Raw genomic sequence first — 21,013 nt, forward strand, 5'->3', positions numbered from 1 at the left:
TAGATATTTGATATTCATTTTATCAGACACGCCCCCTTCCTATACAAACCCATTGTAACTTCAAACTCCATTTTAACCATGTTAGTTGCATTTACTGTAAATTCAACAACCAAACAATTCATAATGTATAGCACCCTATTATGCCAAATTAAAGTAAACACAATTAGAATGATGTATAGTGAAACTATCTAAGCTAAACTAAACTTAAAAGGGGCCTTTCACTTTAAAAGACTTCTGTCTGACATTCACTTCCTCATTTTTAGCTGCTGGTCTAAAAAATAGTAACTGAATATGGGCTCCAAACAATGTCTCAGTTTTTGAGAGGCCAGTCCATCTCCTTTTGTTTCTTTCCTTTGTTTTCACCTCTATATACACACTCCAGGTTAGGTCTTGTTGTGACACAATAAGCACTTAAATCCCTAGACCTTGTCTAGTCTGTTTTCATAGGGAAATCACACAATGTTGGACATCATCCTTTTAGTCTCTTTATAGATTTCTACATAACAAAATGCCATCAGGCCTGCAGGACTGGAACATGTGGCCATTTCCACTGCGCTTTCTGCTGTAAAACAGTAATCAGAAGGGAGGATGCACAGAGGCACTTGGAAACGTGCTGGACACTGTCTGTTTCCCAGGTGCATATTAACCCCTCTGGCACAGCTGGGTGTTTATTTCCCACACTACTCACTTATTGTGTTGATCATTTGGCTGTGTCCAATCCATTTTGACAAGATGGTGCATTTTCTTTAATGTTAGATGTTCAAGCTCAGCTCCTGCAGTACGTCTAAAACACACTGTGCTGACACAAAAGTTGCATTAACGAGGGTTAAGGGTCGAACCAATGTACTATACACATAAAAAAAAGATTGCACCTTGACATTACATAAAAATCTATTGTGTAAATGTACATATACCAGATATTCAATATTCATGATTAGTTAAAAGGAATTATTATTGAAAGTAGAATTTTTCCCCCCTTTTTAGTAGCTTAATTTTGAAAAGTACATTTTTGGCGTTGCCTGTTCAAGTGTGCATTGAAAACCCTTGTTAGAGTTTAAACCTTTTTGACTGTTTTTGTCTCAGGTAGAAGAGAGACCTAAAAAAAACAAAAAGCTGAGTGATCCCATCCCTGGCGGTGAGGACGACCGCAGCGGACAGGAGGTCGCATCCGACAACTGCAGCAGACAGGAGGACGACTGCAGCGGACAAGAGGACGACCGCAGCGGACAGGAGGACGACCGCAGCGGACAGGAGGACTGCAGCCCTGGACAACCCTCCCCCCATAGTGCAGCGGGCAAAATCACGGACACACAGTAGCATTTGTCAATACTGCAATGTAGAGATGCTTACAAAAAACATGAAGTTACACATTTACAGGAAACACACGGACATTGCTGTCCGAGACATCAATGCCGTATGCAACGGCCGACCTGCCAGTGTCCCACCCTCTGCATCCCAGGCTGTGGGCCCACCCAGTGACGAGATCCCCGTCCAACCCTCTACCAAACCACCTAAACGCAGAACAGAACAACAACAACAGAAGGCAAACTGTCTTGGTGTTATACCTGTCATTATGCACCTCTGTTGACAAGACACATTTAACTATAATCATGCAGTTTGTATAGAAATGTTAACTCCTACACGCAGCTTTGAGGATATGTTTTTTTGTAAATTGCACAGCATGTTCTGATGACAAATTGTTTCAACACAGTACTCTGTCATGTGACAGTTTTGTATGTCAAGTTGCTTATATAGCTGATCTAATGGGGATCGCTTTGCGACGCGTTGTGAGCTTGTAGATCGGCTATTTTCAAATAGCCAAAGTATATAGGGCTGAAGTGGTTTAATGTACTGTATGTTTATTTTTTTTATAATAATCTAAATCTACAAAGTAACAAAAGTTTTTAAATAATTGTAGTGGAGTAAAAGTACAATATTTGCCTCTGAGATGTAGTGGAGTATAAGTAAAAGTATCGAAAATTGGAAAAACTCCAGTAAAGTAAAAGTACCTCAAAATGTTACTTAAGTACTGTACTTGAGTAAATGTACTTAGTTACTTTACACCACTGCACAAAAGTATCAAAAGTTGTGAGCTTGTAGATCGGCTATTTTCATAATGTTTGCCTCTTTCTTACGTAATATTTAACAATTTGGCCAATTTGGTATTAATAAGGTCTTGAAAGTCCTTAAATTGTAACTTTATAAATGTGCAGATACTCTACACGTATACTGTTGGTTTGTTTACTGTTTAGTAAGAAAACAATGTTACACATTGAGCTAATCATCTGGGGGCCCCCCCCAAAATAATTTGGGGACCCCCCCTGCCAGTTTGAGAACTACACCCCCCTGCAGGGCAAAGAAAACAGAATGTTTCACATAATAATCCACTGTGTACACACAGTCACACACAACTCAAGATAGTCCATTATCACCTTAACGCCAGTAGATGGCGGTCATGCAACAGTATGGCATCCATACGTTAAGGCAGGGGTCTTCAACGTTTTCAGGCCAAGGACCCCCTAGCTGAGAGAGAGATGAAGCAGGGACCCCCTCCTCTATATTGTATAAAATTGTGTTTCAGATAAACTTTTGCTGCTCTTTTTTTCCCTCTTAGTCAGGGGATATTAAAAAAATCTTGGAATAAATTCCTTACCAAAAAAAATCTTCACCAATGTGTTTGTAAAGGTGTCTAGTAACACATCTCACAAAGACTGAAATGCAGTCCCCCTAGGAGAATTTTTGACAGCTCCTTAAAGTTGGGGTACCCACCATAACCTTGGTTAAAAAAAAAAAAAAAAAATCTAAATTTAATTCTGTTTTAAGTAGCATGTGAGGTGTCAAACTAGGTTGTTTTTATGATTCTGAATCCATTGCAAGCATTTGTTTTGCACCAAAACCACTCCTTGGGCTAAAAACGGCCCAATCTCAATGGGCTTTTTACACAAAAAGTATACCTGGAAAAGGATGGCTATGGCCGTTTTTAGCCCAAGGAGTGGTTTTGGTGCAAAACAAATGCTTGCAATGGATTCAGAATCATAAAAACACCCTAGTTTGACCCCTCACATGCTACTTAAAACAGAATTAAATTTAGATTTTTTTTTTGTGATTATTTTTAACCAAGGTACCGTAAGGTAAGTTGGGTACCGCAACTTTAAGGAGCTGTCAAAAATTCTCCTAGGGGGACTGCATTTCAGTCTTTGTGAGATGTGTTACTAGACACCTTTACAAACACATTGGCGAAGATTTTTTTTGGTAAGGAATTTATTCCAAGATTGGAAAATATTCTGCTAATATCCCCTGACTATCTACATATATAACTCTTTGCTTAAAATAGCAGATCTACAAGCTCACAGCGCCTCGCAGCGCTAGGCGTTGTGAGCTTGTAGATCTGCTATTTTTTGGCTAAAAAAGATCTCAGAAAAGGGATACTAGGGTTCAAGTGGTTAATGTAAAACAAAATAATCATATCACACAAAGATTTGGGGGACCCCCTGTAGTAACTCTGAGGACCCCCTAGGGGTCCCGGACCCCCTGTTGAAGACCCTTGCGTTAAGGTGATGATGGACCATCTTGTCTTGTGTGACTGTGAGTACACGCAGTGGTATAAAGTAGCCTAACTTAAGTACAATTTTGAGGTACTTTTACTTTACTGGAGTATTTCCAATTGTCTATACTTTTTCTACTCCACTACTTCTCAAAGGCAGGTACTTTTACTCTTCTACAATTATTTGAAAACTTTAGTTACTACTTTGCAGATATAAATTATTACATTATAAAACATACATTAACCACTTTAGCCCTATGTTTTATCGGCTATTTTCAAATAGCCCGTAGTGAGCTTGTAGATCTATTTTCAAACATTTTAGTACTTTTACTTTTGCTACTTTTAAGTACATTTTTATACCAAAACGTTTGTAATTTTACTCAAGGAAATTTTGAATTCCGGACTATTACTTGTAACGGAGTACTTCTACATTGCAGTATTGATACTTTTACTTAAGTAAAACATGTGAGTACTTTTCTCCACCACTGCCATCACAGCTTTTATTTTGAAGGTAGCAACCGGAAGCTTCTGTTTCATCGCCACTGCGGCTGACTTTGAGGCGACGACGCGACGCTGTTTGATGATGATGGCGGTTGTTTTTCCATCTACAGCCGATCATTGATCAATAACTTGTTTATACCCGGGTTCTGGAGCGGTGTGTGTCTGTGTTTGTGTGTGACAGTGTGTGACAGTGTGTGAGTGTGGTTTCTCTCTGCTCCCCCATCCAGCCAGCCGGTTCTGCTGCTGATGTTTTTAATATAGATAATAGTAAATAAACTCCATGGAATCCAAACGGGTCGAGATTCCTTCTGGGGTTCTGGACGACCTCTGCAGGTAAACCATTCATCATAACCTTAAATCTTAACCTTTTAATTCTTAACCCTAAAACCCTAGCTGTAGAATACAACTCTCGTAGACGTATTTATGATTCTGACGTTTTCAATCTACGAGAGTTGTAGGGTTCACCCCCCATGGACACAGGGACTTTCTGCACTATGCCCCGTAGACACTCCAAACATGTACAAATTGAAAATAAAGGTGCTTACCCCCCAAGCCCCAAATGTTAACTCTCGCTACGGGTTAGTAGTTTAATGTAATAATACATATCTTTCAATAAAGAAGTGTTTTGATGCCGTCTGTGGCCGATTCTGTCGGAAGTTCCCAATGGGTGGTAGTGACGCGCCCCACCTGGTGAAACCCGAAATTACACTCAATGTAAACAGGAAGTAAACGAGGGTGAAAAAATGGCGTTCGGCCACAGACGGCATTAAAACACTTCTTTATTGAAATATATGTATTATTACATTAAACTACTACCCCGTAGTGAGAGTTAACATTTGGGGCGTGGGGGTAAGCACCTTTATTTTCAATTTGTACATGTTTGGAGTGTCTACGGGGCATAGTGCAGAAAGTCCCTGTGTCCATGGGGGGTGAACCCTGGCTACAACTCTCGTAGATTGAAAACGTCAGAATCATAAATACGTCTACGAGAGTTGTATTCTACAGCTACCCTAACCTCTTAGGTACCTCTGCAGGTAAACCATCCACACATCATCATAATAATAATAACGCCTCCCTGTTCCGAATAGGGTTTGGATCCTTTTTCGATTTTAACGATCAGGGGGTTCCAAATGGACCCGTAGGTCTGTAACTCTTGTCTACGAATGGACCCTTATGGGTCCATTTGGTTCCATTTCCGGGTCTGGAGCCCCTGGAAATGGACCAATTTGCAGACTCAGTTATGGTGGTCCTGGTCCTTTAAAAAACGTTTTGAGACTGAAGTCCACATACTACCAGCTCCTGTGTCAGTGTGATAAAACCTGTTCCAGAAACCCTGGTTGTTCCAGAAACCCGGGCTCCAAATCATCCTGCTTCTGATGAAGCCTATATGGACCATGATGTCAGAGATGACTTATTTCTATGAATTGAGTACGAAAGGACCCCAATGGAAACAATTAAGCCATTGTGCTTTCTCTGGTTTAAAATCCTCTTAGCAGACCGTGTATTGAACTGTACATCCCTGTGCTTTTTGTGCAAACTGCTAATAAAGTATTCAATCAATCAATCAATCTTCTGATCGATTCTGACATTTCTGTGTGTCATACTGCATGTCTTCACTTCTCCCCCGCCCTACTGCAATTCCTCGTTTGAAGCCCCTATATCTTTTTGTGATTGATTGAATACTTTATTAACAGTTTGTGGTACGATTATACAATGATGCTGAAATGATAACACAAAAAAGTCCTAAGGGCTCGTTTACTTGATCCTGTGTATTCAATTCATCAAGACATTTAAAGACATACAATAATATACAAGTCAAGACAACATCAACACTAGTAGCAGTAAACGTGTATGTACAGCATTAGTTCTCAAAGTGGGTTTCGGGGACCCCCAGGGGTCCTTGGGGGGGGGGGGGGGGAAGGTACCAGGGGGTCCCCAGAAAGCTCATAGCGTGGCACCGAGTGCCACGCTATGAGCTTGTAGATCTGCTATTTTTGAAAAATCCCTGACGCAAAATGTTTTACAGATGGGGGTCCGCAGCCAAATACATATCATTTTGGGGGTCCTTGACTTGAAAAAGTTTGAGAACCACTGATGTACAGAAAACTATGCGGGCGGCTGTGGCTCAGGAGGGTAGAGCAGGTCGTCCAATAATCCGAGGGTCAGCGGTTCGAATCCCGGCTCCTCCTTTCCACATGTCGAAGTGTCCTTGGGCAAGACACTGAACCCTACATTGCCTCCAATGAGTCGGTCGGCGCTAGCTTGCCACCATTGGAGTGTGAATGTGGGAAAAGTGGGGACGCTGGCGTCGACTGTTTGCCGCTCCACCTCCCAATGTCCCCCCCCCCCCCCCCCCCTGTATGAATGAATGAACCATTGTAAAGCGCTTTGAGTAAGTTTGAGTACTTAGAAAAGCGCCATAAAAATGCAATTCATTATTATTTCTGGTGTTAAGCTTAGAAGACTTGTCTGGGACCAGTTACACATTGCAGACAGGAGGTGCTCTTTTATGGTGGTTTTGAAGGAGGGTAGGGACTAGGGAGTCACACTTGTTGATGGCTGGATTCCACATTTTGGTGGCATAGCAGTAGAACGCCCCAAACCCCATGTTTGTGCCGAATCTGGGTTGAACTAGATCAGTGCTAGCCTGGTAAACCCTCCCTCCGGAAATCTCAATTCTATTTGATTCCAGGAGTGAGTCTGGCATGATCCGCCTGTCTGCAATATTGGCTGTGCTGGAGTTGGGCGGGAGTAATACCGTTGACTGACAACCCCTTCAGCCAATGATAATTTTTCCCCTTCAGCCAATCAGCAGTTCACCAGTCTTAATGTGACGCGACGGGACTTTTGAGACAGCCATACCCAAAATGGGTTGCCTTTTTCGGGTACAATGGTGTCACTGCCCGCCCCTACCGGTTCTCTAATATTTTTTTTTTAAATAGGCTTTGTCATGATTAATTGACCACATATATGAAGTTAAACAACAAAATTCTATCCAAACGATATCTTATAAGTAAATTCCGTGCCTCAAAATAGAAGTTAGAGAGCTTTTTGAAGTCAAAAAATAGCGGAGAATTGGCCGCACAAGAAAAAGATGGCTGCCGTTCGTGTTTTGGGCTCACTCGAACTCGCCACCTGATTGGCCAACGTAAGCTGTCAATCACAGAACAATGAGCGACGACGCTGATAGGCGCGGCCGTTTGGCATATACACAGCCAATATTGCAGAGAGGCGGTTCATGCCAGACTCACTCCAGGAATCAAATAGAATTGAGATTTCCGGAGGGAGGGTTTACCAGGCTAGATCAGTGCAGCTCCCTCTGGTGTTGTGCCTGTGTTTGTCTGTCTCCCACGTTATTGAAGTAGTCAGACCGGTACATGGGTGTCTCTCTGTAGTCTTGAGTATCTTGTAGACCAGGCCCATTGTAAGTTGCTGTCCTCTACCCTGAGCCATCCCACCCTAGCATAATGAACAGGGGTTAGGAGAGTTCTGTGTGTAAGGCCAATAACCTGACCAGTTTGTTTTGTAGAGGTCTGAAGCTTTGTTTATAAAGCCTTTGTGGTGCTATACTGCCATGAGGTGCATGCATGAAACATATATAATAATGATACAATACTTGATAATGTATATTAATAATGTAATGTAAAGAATAGTTAGGGTTGGGTTCTTGTCCTAGACAGGTACAATAGCTTATCGTTTAGCAGCGGTTTTGAAAATGTGCTGGTATAATGTGCAGTTACAATATATCTAATCAATGGTAGCCGTGTTCAATAGGGCTGGGTATCACATTTACTTGGCATCAAAATTAAAGTATCCATACTACTCTGTATCGACACCTAAGGTGGTGTCGAAACCATTTGCACAATTCTTTTTTTTAAATATATACACTATTTTATTTCTTGTGTTTGGACTAAAATGTATTTTGTTAGTTAAGTTACAGATGGGTTAAAGTTGTATTAAATACACCAGGTTTATTTATAATTTGTATAGAAATTTCAATGTGTAATGTACTTTTCCTTAAAAAAGTAAAAGTAGCGTTCGAGAACCGGTATCGATAGCAGGAAAACATTGAACGTTGCCCAGCCCTAGTGTTAAATCAAATGTGCACAGAGGAGTCATTCACATGAACATATAATGAGAGTCACTTGTCTGTTCCATTTCTTATTTTTTGTTCCCATGTTTTTGTTTGTTGTTGTTGTTTGTACGTGTGTTGTGATCCAGTCGGTTCATCCTGCACATCCCCAGTGAGGAGAGGGACAATGCCATCAGGGTGTGCTTCCAGATCGAGCTGGCCCACTGGTTCTACCTGGACTTCTGCATGCTGAACACACCGGGCTTACCTCAGTGTGGCATCCGGGACTTCGCCAAGGCTGATATCCTTCCATCTGAGTGAATGAGTGAGTGAGGAGGGTTGTCAGCACAATATAGATTCTTTTTTCTTGACGATTCATTGTCATACAAATAAAGTAAAGTGCAGATAGGCAAGGCAGTTTTATTTGTACAGCACATTTCAATAACAAGGCAATTCAATGTGCTTTACAACATAGAACATAAAGCAAAGGAAACGCAATTATACCATGACATTAGGATGCACAAAACAAAATAAGTTAAAAAAAACAGATACAGTTACAGTGCAGAAGAGGAGAAAATGGAAGAAGATCTGCCGTCTTCCATCGTCCCTGTTGTCCAGTATTGCTAGTGTTCCTCCTTGACAGAAATGTACTTTTCCAACACTGTCCGTTCCTGTTGCCTCGTGGGCAAGATGTCCAGAAGGTCATTGAAGAGTGGAAGGAATACAAGATGGGTGTCCCCACCTACGGCGCCATTATTCTAGACGAAACGCTAGAAAACGTGAGTAATTGCATCACTAGCACTGGCTCTCGATGGTGGTGTCCGCTGGGGACCCCCAGGGGTTCCCAGTCAAATGATTGATACTTATTATGACCCTTATGGGTCTGTGACTCTTGAGAGTGTACAAATGGAACCTAACCCATTCACTCCGGGAACGCATCTGTGTCATTTTAAGATTTCTTTGGCAATTTGAAAACAGCAGATCTACAAGCTATGAGCTTGTAGATCTGCTGTTTTTGAAAAATCGTGAACATTTTTCCACATTTTACATACATTTTTAACTCAAATCTTTGCTTCTGGGGGTCCCTGGAACAAAATATTTTGAGATGGGAGGGGGTCCGCGGACAAATACATTTTGGGGGTCCTTGACATGAAAATAGTTTGAGAACCACTGATATTATAGCAACATAAGTACAAAAAAAACTGTTATTTGAAGACATTTGTAGAATCCCCAGAATTTGTAGAATCCCCAGAAGCAAAGATTTGAGTTAAAAATGTTGGATTTGAAACATATTGAAAGATTTGCACAAATGTTCACGATTTTTCTAAAAATAGCAGATCTACAAGCTCCTAGCTCGCGCTACCGTATGAACTTGTAGAGCTTGTGTATCTAAAAATTACACCGAGCTTTCCCGGTCTTACAGGACTAATGGACCATTTCCACTTCTGTGTGGACCCAAACGATCAATTTTAATTGTTCTACTTATAGTGGAAACCAAAACAAAAAAAAAACATGACAAACTTCTCAGGTTCTGAAATGTTCTCGGTTACCCTTTGTAGTCGAGAAGAGCCATATGATGTCACTCCTACTACTAACTATGATGTCATCCCATTGTAGTGTTTGCTGGTTCAGGGTTACTTGGCAAAGTCAGGGTGGGGATTCCCCAAGGGAAAAGTCAACGAGGACGAGGCGCCTCACGACTGCGCTGTACGAGAAGTGAGTCCAACGCCCTTCTGTTAATATTCCATTGAAAAGTAATGCGTGGCGGCCTGTCACAATTACATTGCCTGATCGCTATTATTTTGTATGATTGTCAGAATTGTTTCTGTATCTTGTTTCTTAATCTGTATGGATTCATCTGTTGGAGAAATTGCGGAAATAGCCGATCTACACGTTGTGATCTTGTAGATCTGCCATTTCTGAAAAATATTGAAAGTTATAAAATGGTTAAGTATATTGGCCTGTTTTGGCCATAGTGCATTATTTATTACTATTATTATTGGTCCCAGTCATTGTCAGTCATTTCTTTGTATGTATATATAAGTCATTTGTCATATCTGCCCTGTGTAATTTTTGTTCACAAAGCCTAAAGGCAAACATTGTCTAAAGACAAAATCACAATTTAGTCATTAATCACAATTATTTTGTATGCCAGCCAGTTAATTGTCATCTAAAATGTCATTGCCTTGACAGCCCCAATAGATGCATGCCAGGTAAAAGAATGTTCTGTGTGAAACAACATTCAACCTTTTACTTAAGAGATCTCGGAGAGATTATTGAGGGAGACCCTCATTTACAATGATGCCGAGATTACACACACATATATATATATATATATATATATATATATATATATATATATATATATATATATATATATATATATATAAGAACAACAAGAAAAACGATACTGTGACAACAAACAGTTAAAACAGTTGCATGTTGACAGCAATCAGTCAGCAGCAATCAGTCAACAGAGTGTGCATGTGTGTATAACTCAACTGAATTACTTTTCTCTGTGACTTTGTGCACCTTACAGGTTCTGGAGGAGACGAGCTTCGACATCAAAGATCGTATCTCCAAGGACGTGTTCATCGAACATAAAATCACTGACCAGCTGGCCCGCCTCTACATCATACCCGGAGTGGCCAGGGACACCAAGTTCAACCCCAGAACCCGCAAGGAGATCAGGGTACATAACCACGTCTTCCACCCATCCACCCATCCACCCCGCCTTCTGCCTAATGCTGGAAGTTTTCATTAAGGCTGGCAACTAACGATCTTTTTCTTAGTCATCATTCTATCTATTATTTTCTTGATTAGTTGAATAACCATAATTGACAAAAATATATATATATCCATTAGATTTTTATAATCGGTTAGTATAAGCCTTTATACTTTGTCGTACAATGGTGTGGTTCAAACATACAGAAAATATATATTCTTAGATAGGAACATTTATTGATTAAAATTGATTATTCTTATAATCAATTAAACCTATTAGTTCCATTAACTATTGCATCCCTGAGTAAAAAACGAAATACCTTGTAGATCTGCTATGTTCGAAAATTGATCGATTAAAAACGATAATTTTTGTAATCGAGTTTGATTAACTACTTTAAAAACAAAAACAAATGAGCTTTCACTGTGTTGGTGTTGTTCTCTTGCAGAACATCGAGTGGTTCCCCATCGAGCAGCTGCCTTGTCACCGGAACGACATGACGCCCAAGTCCAAGCTGGGATTGCCCCCTAACAAGTTCTTCATGGCCATTCCCTTCATAAGGTGAGAGGCCTTTGCATATTAGGGGCCGTGTGCTTCGGATATCGTTCCTGTTGGGCAGAAACTTTGCATCTCCATATTTCAATGTGTGTATTTTTATGTGTGAAAGTGGTGAAGTGTGTATTGGGGTTATACATATTGAACCCATGAAAAGTATTAATCCCTGGCATGAAAAAGTTTGAGAAGCACTGCTTTAACCTATTAAAACCTGAGTCTGACATAAATATATAGAGATGTATCGATACCAGTTTTTCCTTCCCGATGCCGATACCCAAACTACCCAAACGTATCGGTCATATCGAGTACCAGTGTGTCATTTAAAATCTAGGACAGTGGTTCTCTAAGTGGCATTCCAGGGACCCTCAGTGTTCCTTGAGGGGGTTCCAAATGGACCCTTACAGGGTCTGTAACTCTGAGAGTGTACAAGTGGAACCAAATGGACCCGTAAGAGTCAAGCCCCCAGAACCCAGTGGTTTCATTGAAGCCAAATGGACATGCTGGCCATTTGAGGTATTGCAGGTGTGGCCAATGTATATGTACGAGCCCATGGTGCTCCAGTGTCGTCACTGAGGACCCAAATAGGCCGCGCCCATCACATTTTCCAATACGTTTCCAACCCGGAAGAAGGGTTCAATTGGGCCCATGCGCTGGGTGAGCAACTCAATGCAAGTGGATGGGAGGCGATATCCGGTGCCCTCTCTATTATTTTTAACTCTATGGTAAGAGTCCATTTGGTTCCATTTGTATACTCTCAGAGTTATGTTGGTCCTTGAAGTAGACGATTTACAAGCTAAAAAGTAGCCGATCTACAAGCCAAAACGCGTCGTTTTGAGCTTGTAGATCTGCTAATTTTGAATTGGAATCCAGATTTCTTTTTTGTGCTCTTTTTGAATTGGAATCCTGAAAAGTTAAATTTGTATTTAATTTGAAATGCATTTAGTTATACTTATGTTAACTTTATGAACTTAAATACAAATACATTGGATATAAAAAAGACAATAGAATTTTGATATTAGTCATTAAGCTAATAATTAAACTAATATAGACTTTAGTAATTAAAGCGGGTCATGTTTGCATGTTTGGAATTGTAACGCATTAAGTGCAGGTGGGGGCCGAATGTGGCCCCCGCGCCGCCAGTTGCCCATTACATGGTATCGGACTGGCATAGACTGGCATACTCGCCGATACCAGCATTTTAGGCAGTGTTGGCAGCTTTTCCCATACTGGTATCGGAACAACTCTAATGAATATACGTTTTCCTAAAAAGAAAAACGTGAAAAGTGTGTCAAACCGATGGTAACGTGTCGCCTGCACGATGATCCGCAGGCCGCTGAGGGAGTGGATCGCCAGGCTGAAGGGCGAGTCCACCGACAGCGACGACGACTTCCCTGGCAGCGCCGGCGCTTCCTGCAAGCCTTCGGACAAAGCCCGGTAACTGTTTATTACACTCAGGGTCCCCACGGTCATGAAATTCCTGGAAATATTTTGAAATTGAAAAAAAAAATAATCCAGTACTGGAAAAGTTTGGGAATTGATCAAAGGTCCTGGAATTTATCAAGGGTCCTGGAAAAATATTTGGCTATGCATTGTTTTTGGCTATTGATTTTGTTAATACAAAACATTTTCATAAACATGTATAACATTACACGAAATATGTAACATAAGTAGTTTTTCGCCGAACGGGCTGTGTGATGGCATATATTATTTAAATAAAATAAGTCATACGGATGCCATAATGAGTCTTCCAGTGAGCTATGCCCTAATTTTGCACGAAATTTTGAATGAAATTGTACTATTCTATATTCTATGCTTTATTTTTGCTACACTGCCTATCTTTGGGCATTCTACATAGGAGTAAGAGACACATTATTGTGCTGAATGATTGTTATATAGGCCTGGAAATTGGGCTAAATATTCTGGAAAAGTTTTGGAAAAGTTTTGGAAATTCATTGCTAAAAATGTGTGGGGACCCTGTACACTGTTTTTATTACACTTGTTTTTTTTGTTTTTTTTTTTGTACAGTTGGGAATGGATCACACCATTATTAGATTGATCGATTTTGATTATTTCAAAGTTTGTTTGAGTGGGAGCCGAAACAAACCGGTACTTGGAATATCTTGGTCGCAGGTTTGAAAAGAACGCGTTTTGTGTGGTTTTGCTGATCATTGAGCTGGCGGAGTCACTTTTCGCCCACCAGAATACATGGTGGAGATCGCCACCACTCTAAACAAGTTGAGTGACTTTTGGGAAATGTAACTTAATATTTTGTTCTCATGTCCCCACGTAGGTCCAAGCACAGACGGCCACAGGTTACGGATGCGTTGTTCGGAGATGTGTGGGGGAAAGCCAGGCCGCCGCAGAAGCCCCTGGGACAGCTCAGCCAGTACGAGCTGAACGAATGCATGAAAGCCAAGGTCAGAATCCTTCAACAGGCAGCTTGCAGATCGGCTATTTTTGCCCGACACCATCGTTCAAAGAAGTATATGTTTGTAGTACTGTATGAGCCCTCAGGGGGAAGCAGTTAGGGCTTAGTAAGTGTCTCGCTCAGGGACACCTCGTCATGTTTTAATGGGCAGAATGGGAGGCGAACCGGTGAGCTTCTGATTACCAGATGGCCTCTCTACACTCCTAAAGCTTCAGGCCACGCCTGAAGCTTTAGGAGTTAGAGATGATTAGAGATTCAAAGGGATTCATCGTCCCTCATTCACAAATACAAGCAGCTAGATGTTGAGTGTGAAGCTTTGTCTGACTGACTGTCGGTTCTCATTCTGCGGTCTTTGTCGCCCTCCTGTGGACAAAGTGAATACTGCAAGGGAGCTTCTTCACCTTTTTATAAAGCATGCCTCAAATCAAAGATGCAAAGGGGTTCATTTGTCACTCACTCATGTTGAAATGTTGGTGTGACATGCTCCACAGACTGTGTTAACACATAAAAACTTGTTAAATATGCTGCTCCACTTCGTTTTATTGTGCTCTCAATGTTTCGATCACCAGATCTTCATCAGGAATTTTCTGATAACAATATAACACTAGAAGAAATGACATTGATATCCAGCGCGTTGGACGACATATCTTAAAGCAAGTTTCAAGTGCAACGTAAAGTAACGTTCCTCTTTTTTTCCCCCATAGACTCCAAACATGAAAGGCAGTCGCAAGTCCCAAGATTCTCTGAGCCTGAAGAAAGGAGCCAATGGCAACGGGGTGAGAACATACTTAGCCTCAGGCTGAGTTTCTTAGTAGCTCCAGAAAGGTGTTAAATCATGCTCATCGGCTCGGGGCTGTCGCATCATCCAAACGGCAACGACACATGGTACTAATGCATACTGATGTATGGCTGACACTAGGGCCCGACCAATGCCAGATTTCTGGGTCCAATCCCGATTTTGGTGATTCCTAGACCATCGATTACTGATGTTTTGTTAGTGTTAGCCTGCTTGTCACAGTCCAAAATGCGGCCGCTCGCCTCTTAACAGGGGCACGGAAATATGATCACATCTCCCCTATTCTTGCCTCCCTACACTGGCTCCCTGTTCGTTACAGGATTCAGTTTAAGACTTTAATGTTTGTCTTTAAGTCTTTAAATGGGCTGGCACCATTATACATATCCAAACTTCTACCTCCCAATAATGGTACAAGGGTCTTGAGGTCTACTGACCAGTCACTCCTTAAGGTCCCAGCAACAAAGTTGAAAACACAGGGAGATAGATCATTTTCCTCCATAGCGCCCACATTGTGGAACAAGCTGCCACCCCATGTTAGAGTGTCTCAAACCCTGCCTGTGTTTAAATCACGTTTGAAAACTCACTTGTTCTCCTTGGCGTTTGAAAGTTCAGATTGAGAAGCTGCTGCTTCCCCCAGGCATTGTGTCAATCGTTGTCTTGTTCATTGTGTGTGTTCTCTTGTTTATTTTAGTATTTTACTGAGTGTACAGCACTTTGGTTCAACACTGTTGTTTTTAAATGTGCTCTATAAATAAAGTGGAGTGGATTGGATTGGATTGGATTTTAACTTATACTTTGTCCAAAAGTGCCACATTTTTTTAATCTATTTTTTAAAAATTATCATTGAATATAATTCAAAGTTTTTTTGCTTATTTAAATATTTTCAAATAGAAATGTACTAACTTACTACTTTGCACTTCTTGGCGGTCGGTCAAAACATCAATAGTGTTAATTAGTGAGTCTAGGACTCACTAAAATGGGGATCGGCATCGCACGACGAAACCTTGAGCTCTTTAAATGTCATGTGGTGTGATGAGGCTCTTATGAAAGTAGTTCCTTGATGTAACAGCTCTGTTTTGCTCCCACAGAAAGAAGAGCGCAAATTTCAACCCAGAAGACTACAAGACAACTTTGACAAAGGTACATTCATCAGTTGAGAGGAAAACTTTTGTTTGGAAGTGACGATGAGCTTTGGTAGAACCTTGGGCTGTGTTGCTGCCTGCCTGACCCTGGTAGAAGTCCAAATATTGTCCATTATCTTTATCTGTTGCCTTTGTGCTCTGTGATGGAGGAACCACAAGTAGTGATTCACTCTCATTGTATGGCGAAACGGAGCTCAAAATCACATTTTACACAATTGTTACAAACATAATTTGAGATTATTTTAAATAATGACTACTGAGATTGAATGGAATCGCTACTGCCAGTTCCTCTCGGACGACCACATTAACCCTGGCTTCTCTGTTTTGGGGAAGAAAAAAAAGCAGAAGAAAAAAATATATATATTTAGATATTACCCATTTTCTCCCCAATTAATTCCTCCCCACACACATGTGTGTGTTGTCACTGCGGTTGTATCCTACTGACTCACCTGCCAGTGAGGAGCCCCCACCGGGAGGATTTAGGGCCTTCCTCCTACTCCTCCCGCCCAACACTCCCTGCTGACAGATGCCGCCGCAGCTGTAGGATTACGTACATTGACAAATATCACTCTCCCCGCCCGGCTTCCCTCCCCCGGACACGAACCAATCGACAAAGCCAGTTGCACTTCAGTGGATTCGAACCCACAGCCTCCGTTGTGGTGGGCTTTACCACTGCTCCACCCGAGCACCCTGATGTGTATATATATTTGACAAAATCCACAATAGGGGAAATAGCCGATTGAGCTTGTAGATTGGCTATTTTCATTATTTGTTTTACAACAAAGTACTTTATAGGCTAGGGCTTAAGTGGTTAAAACCAGTATACTTAGTTGACCGAGATGGAGATTAAATTGATTTGTTCGATAAACTGTTGCGCCCCTAGAATATTCACAATATAATTGTAGTCAAAACGTGAATTCAGATAATTTGGTAGCTACAGATGGCACGGTTACACACGGTTTCCATTGTGTTCCTTATTTCTGTCGCCAAATTCCGCAGCCATTTTGTGACAAATTATAGGACCAACGATCTAACGTTGACAGGGATCAAAGTTTTCCATTATAATTTACAAAGAATCTACTGATAACATAGTACTGATAATAATAGTTAACTGAGATTCAGAATGTAGAATTCTTGTTTGTCATGCTGTAACAAATTCATTTGGTTAATTTTGTAATCATTTTAAAGCTAACATCTTTTAACTCAAATCCTTGACAATTATGGAAAAGTTTGAGAAACACTGATATAGCAACATGCGTTTTTTTTAGAAAACTGTTGGGATTTAGATGACCTTTGTAGAATCGGCTTCAGGTCTTAATGGGTTAATCTCCTGTTCTCTCCCACAGAGGCGGTTATCTGCAGTCCCACCAACGGCCACCTGGCGCTGTACAACAGAGACTGCGAGCAGGTGTTCTCGTCCCGGTCGTTCCTCAACTTCAAGTTCGACTGGGAAGCCGTTCTGAAATGTTTTGACCCGTGATGACCGCCGCACCGCCGATGGAACGTTAGCGCTAGCTTGATCAGCGTCCGCGGCGGCTTTTGTTTTTTACGCCGTGGCTCTGAGGAGGCGGGGCCATCTAGAACAGGGATTCTCAACTTTTTTTTTCTTCAGATTTCAAAGACCCCCAGTTTAATATGCATCAGGCGGGCCACAGACCCCCATTCGATGATTATTTTTAATCTCTGGAACCCCTTCAATCTACAATGTAAAATCTTCAGGGTTATTGTAACTCTGAGAGTGTGCAAATGTAACCAAATGGACCCGTTACATTTGCACACTCTTACAGTTACAGACCCGTAAACGTCCATTTGGACCTCCGGTGGTCCCCGGACCCAAAGTTGAGAACCGTTGATCTAGAAGAGGGTCTGTTTGTAAATCTGTCTGTTCCAGCTAATCTCGCAAACCACTTTTCTGAATGTTTTTCATATATCGTGTGTGTGAATGATTTTTTTTTTTCTTCACATTTTCAGAATTCATAATGTAAGATCCACTGTCCCGCCTTCACTCCATATTTAGGCAAGCCTGACATGATTAACATGACCTCATCAGTATGACGTCAGAGAAGCCATGCCGTTGTTAGACCTCGTCTTGTTTTCTTTTTTTAATGATTTGTATTTTTATTGAAAATGTTATTTTTGTACGCCGGACATAATAATGATTGAGATAATGCATCACACATAACGACAATAAGAACCACCACAAAAACAAACAATAATGAATGAACAACGACAGAAATAAAACGATACAAAAACACATGATGTTGACTGACTCCTACTCTGTCAGGTACCACTTATGTTTAAAGGTGGTGTAAGTCATATTTTTGAGCTCATGTTAATGCACTATATTCTGATAGAAATCATTGCTATAGAGTGTTAGTAAACAGAAAATTCATTTTCAGGTGGGTTGCCAATTTCAGCCAATCAGGAGCGAGTGCTCATCTATCAGATTATTTGAGTATGTTCACTAATGTGTGTCATCACTTCCAGTTTCACCTGTATCCATCCTGTATGAGTTCTCTCTTCTGATTGGATGGCATTGATATCCTGACCTGAGCAAATGCATTCTCTGTTTACTAAAGAGCTGGACAGACTTGGAAGACCCCTGTTAAAAGAACAAACACTATCCATAGCAGGGGTCTTTACTTCTCATTTTGCAAATGAACTATATTTATTTTCTGTAGGCTACGTTCAGTGGTGGAAAAAGTACTCAAATGTTTTACTTAAGTAAAGGTATCAATACTGCAATGCAGAAGTAGTCTGTTACAAGTAACAGTCCGGAATTAAAAATTAAAAGTGCAAAAGTATTGGCGTCAAAATGTACTTAAAGTACCAAAAGTAAAAGTACTAAAATGTTTGAAAATAGCAGATCTGTTGTGAGCTTGTAGATCTGCTATTTTCAATAGCCTATGTATAAAATAGGGCTAAAGTTCTTAATGTATGTTTTATAATGTAATCATTTATATCTGCAAAGTAACTTGTAACTAAAGTTTTCAAATAATTGTAGTGAAGTAAAAGTACAATATTTGCCTATGAGATGTAGTGGAGTAGAAGTAAAAGTATAGACAATTGGAAATACTCCAGTAAAATAAAAGTACCTCAATATTGTACGTACTTAAGTACAGTACTTGAGTAAATGTACTTTGTTACTTTACTCCACTGGCTACGTTTATGAACCAGCTCATGTGTTTGTGTGCAAGCAAACATGGCCTGAATTCAATTTCTGCCACCATGTATTTTAGTCATCCGCTATGATGACTAAAACTATGACTAAATAATAATATTGACGATTTTGTCAACACACAAAAACTAGACTAAAATGTCAGGGAGGGACTAGTGGGCGGCTGTGGCTCAGGAGGTAGAGCAGGTCGTCCATTGATCCGTGGGTCGGCGGTTCGAATCCCAACTCCTCCTGTCCACATGTCGAAGTGTCCTTGGGCAAGACACTGAACCCTACATTGCCTCCAATGATTCCGTCGGCGCTAGCTTGCCACCATTGGTGTGTGAATGTGGGAAAAGTGGGGACGCTGGCGTCGACTGTTCGCCGCTCCACCTCCCAATCCCCCCTCCTGTATGAATGAATGAACCATTGTAAAGCGCTTTGAGTAAGTTTGAGTACTTAGAAAAGCGCCATATAAATGCAATTCATTATTATTATTATTATTATTATTATTATTATTAGTGGAGAAGAGATCCAGTAGAACTAAAACAAGTCATTCCACATTTCATTCAAAGGTAAAAGCACGCAAGCTAAAAGTTATTTTATCAGGTAAGCTGCTGTGTTTATGCTCAACTTGAAATACAATGCAAGCTAAAGAAATCACCACACATGCAGGATGAATTAAACAAGTGAAGAAAACTTGTAAGATATTATGGATGAAATGAATTACATGCATTGTACGAACCTGCAATAATGTATTAAAAAATCACACCCAGTGTGAAGTGAGCGGTGCCTTTGATCTTTTGACTTAATTTCATTAGTTCAGATTTTTTGAGTATTTTCTGTAGGAAATACTTACCATTAATGTAGTGGTTGCAAAGGTATTAATTGATTGCCCAAGTCCCGTGGTCAGAGTTATGGTCCGGTTCTGATGAATATGAAGTAGTTCCGGTAGATTTGGTGGGGGCCGCTCATTAAAAATAAATACATTTTAAAAAACTAGCGTCATTTGTATTGTTGACCTATTTCTACCATATTCCCCTCTGTCACATGGTACTATTTTTTGTGTCATATTTTGTGAGTGAGTAGGTTGCCGCGACGCAGTGATTCTGGACACAAACATTAGTACCATGTGACAGAGGGGTCGAAATTGAATGAAACCTGCTCTATATGGTAGAAATAGGTCAACAATACAAATTACACTAGTTTTTTTTATTTTTTTATTTTTAATGAGCGGCCCCCACCAAATCTACTAATCTGTCCGGAACTACTTCATATTTATCAGAACCGGACCATAACTCTGACCACGGGACTCGGGCAATCAATTAATACCTTTGCAACCACTACATTAATTGTAAGTATTTCCTACAGAAAATACTCAAAAAATCTGAACTAACCCTTTAAGCTATATGAACTACCAGAGGAACAATGTTAAATCCCTGGGAATTCATTTCAAGGCTGTTCAACAGCACCGCTGTGTGGCTGCAGCTGGTGTTGCCGTGCTCAAACAGACATTATGGACAAACACACTGCCTGTGCTCATTAGATTGACATGCTGATTGCTGAATGAGTGTAAAGTTTCACTGTCCTCAAATTGAAAGAAATAGATTTACTAAAAAAGAAGAATGCACGTTTGAGAATCATTTAAAACAATTCATTACACTTTAGCTATTATACTTGTGCCAGGCCGCCTACTCCACTAAGCCTAAAGAGGGGATGTGGGATCAGATTCTGATATAATAAGAATATGAAATAATAAAGTTGAAGTCATGTCATACCATTGATATAATTCTTAATTGGAAGAAGAGTAATAGAACCCAAACACTCACATGTGTCAATAAATAAATACAATAATTAATGCATTACATTATTAACACAGCACATAGCCTACAGTATATCCTGTTGAAACAAAGTTACAGCTATCTAACATAATATAAAGTAGGCCTAATAGCAGACCTACTGTTCCACTGACTTGTGTGATTAAGTGGCTATACTTTGACTGTACTCTCTTTGTTTGGTAAAATGTTATAAACATGTAGGAATCAAAGCTAAGTGTGCTTTGCGAATGGAGACACACAATGATGTGTTATTGTCAA

At 40.5% G+C, this 21,013-nt stretch overlaps 1 protein-coding gene across 1 annotated transcript; it reads left to right on the forward strand.

Annotated features, from left to right (window-relative positions):
- Positions 1-4,108: 4,108 nt before the first annotated feature.
- On the forward strand, positions 4,109-18,016 carry dcp2 (decapping mRNA 2). The gene is made up of 11 exons (XM_080414066.1): positions 4,109-4,378; positions 8,267-8,418; positions 8,769-8,896; positions 9,735-9,833; positions 10,657-10,809; positions 11,288-11,400; positions 12,724-12,828; positions 13,685-13,811; positions 14,527-14,598; positions 15,707-15,758; positions 17,107-18,016. Exons 1-11 carry the CDS (start codon positions 4,326-4,328, stop codon positions 17,238-17,240), a joined length of 1,188 nt encoding a protein of 395 aa, XP_080270192.1. The 5' UTR covers positions 4,109-4,325; the 3' UTR covers positions 17,241-18,016.
- The last annotated feature ends 2,997 nt before the right edge of the window (positions 18,017-21,013 follow it).

Source organism: Gymnoscopelus braueri (assembly GCF_963280865.1).
Source record: "Gymnoscopelus braueri genome assembly, chromosome: 19".
Lineage (NCBI taxonomy): Eukaryota > Metazoa > Chordata > Actinopteri > Myctophiformes > Myctophidae > Gymnoscopelus > Gymnoscopelus braueri.

Excerpts from the sequence above, each read along its gene's own strand:
- dcp2 (XM_080414066.1), top strand. The coding sequence starts at position 4,326 with ATGGAATCCAAACGGGTCGAGATTCCTTCTGGGGTTCTGGACGACCTC. Across the intron at positions 8,419-8,768 it reads CCGGGACTTCGCCAAGGCTG|TTTTCCAACACTGTCCGTTC; the intron begins ATATCCTTCCAT and ends ACAGAAATGTAC. Across the intron at positions 8,897-9,734 it reads TAGACGAAACGCTAGAAAAC|TGTTTGCTGGTTCAGGGTTA; the intron begins GTGAGTAATTGC and ends ATCCCATTGTAG.